The 898-nt window shown below is 20.6% G+C and overlaps 1 protein-coding gene across 1 annotated transcript in view; it reads left to right on the top strand.

Moving 5' to 3' along the window:
- Positions 1-207: 207 nt before the first annotated feature.
- Positions 208-898, top strand: part of PGSY75_1447600 (hypothetical protein) — a gene marked incomplete at both ends in the record, with an annotated part of 1,096 nt that continues 405 nt past the window's right edge. The window contains 3 exons of the mRNA XM_018788161.1: positions 208-334; positions 446-538; positions 762-837. Coding sequence (XP_018639533.1) covers positions 208-334; positions 446-538; positions 762-837 — 296 coding nt within the window. The remainder of the gene's footprint in view (positions 335-445; positions 539-761; positions 838-898) is intronic.

Below are 898 nucleotides of genomic sequence, written 5' to 3'. Positions count from 1 at the left end.
AAAAAAACATATATATATTATGAATACTCATCCATATTTATAATAATATCTTTTTATCAACCTTTAACAGTTTAATGTTCCAAAAATTTATTTTTGTATTCCTTTTGTCTTATATTTCATATTTCCTTTTTTTTTTTTTCTTTTTTTTTTTTTTTTGAACAAATTATTTTATAATATTATATTAACATTATGGTAATTAATTTCAAGATGAAAGGCATAACTTTTCGCCTTCTCGTTTTTGTTCTTTTCTTTTATATTAACAATTATAATGTGTCATATGGTCAAACGTGCACATCGGAGATATGCCAAAAGTGCTGTCATCCTACAAACGATGGTTTTTCTTTTTTATTTCGATAAAAACAAAACAAAAAAAAGACACATTGTCATACATACATATATATATATATATATATATATATTTTATTTTATTAAATATTCATTTTAGGTTGTGAAAATAATTTTTATAAAACTATTAGAGGAAATTATTATACCGATAGAACATATTGCCAAGAGTGTGATTGTAAAAATCCGGAAAGAGGTATATGGAAACATGATAAAAGATTAAATAAAATATAAGAACTCCCAAATTAATATAAATATATTTTATATTTTTCCGCAAATATATGTGAAATAAAATAATTTTTATATTAAAAAAATATATAACACGTTCATATAATTTAACACATTTTGTCATTATTAACATGAAAATGGAAAAGCAATGTAATATATATATTTATATTTATTTGTTTCATCGTATTAAGGTTGTGGATGGATAGCTCAAAAATATGAAAAAGTAAACTGTACCAGCTGTATGTTTCTCAAACATGCTTCAATTAAGTATAATAAAATATATTAAAACTATACCATTCATTTTTTATGATAATATATATATATATAT

Source organism: Plasmodium gaboni, chromosome 14, assembly GCF_001602025.1.
Source record: "Plasmodium gaboni strain SY75 chromosome 14, whole genome shotgun sequence".
Lineage (NCBI taxonomy): Eukaryota > Apicomplexa > Aconoidasida > Haemosporida > Plasmodiidae > Plasmodium > Plasmodium gaboni.
This window is presented reverse-complemented; position numbering and strand designations above follow the sequence as displayed.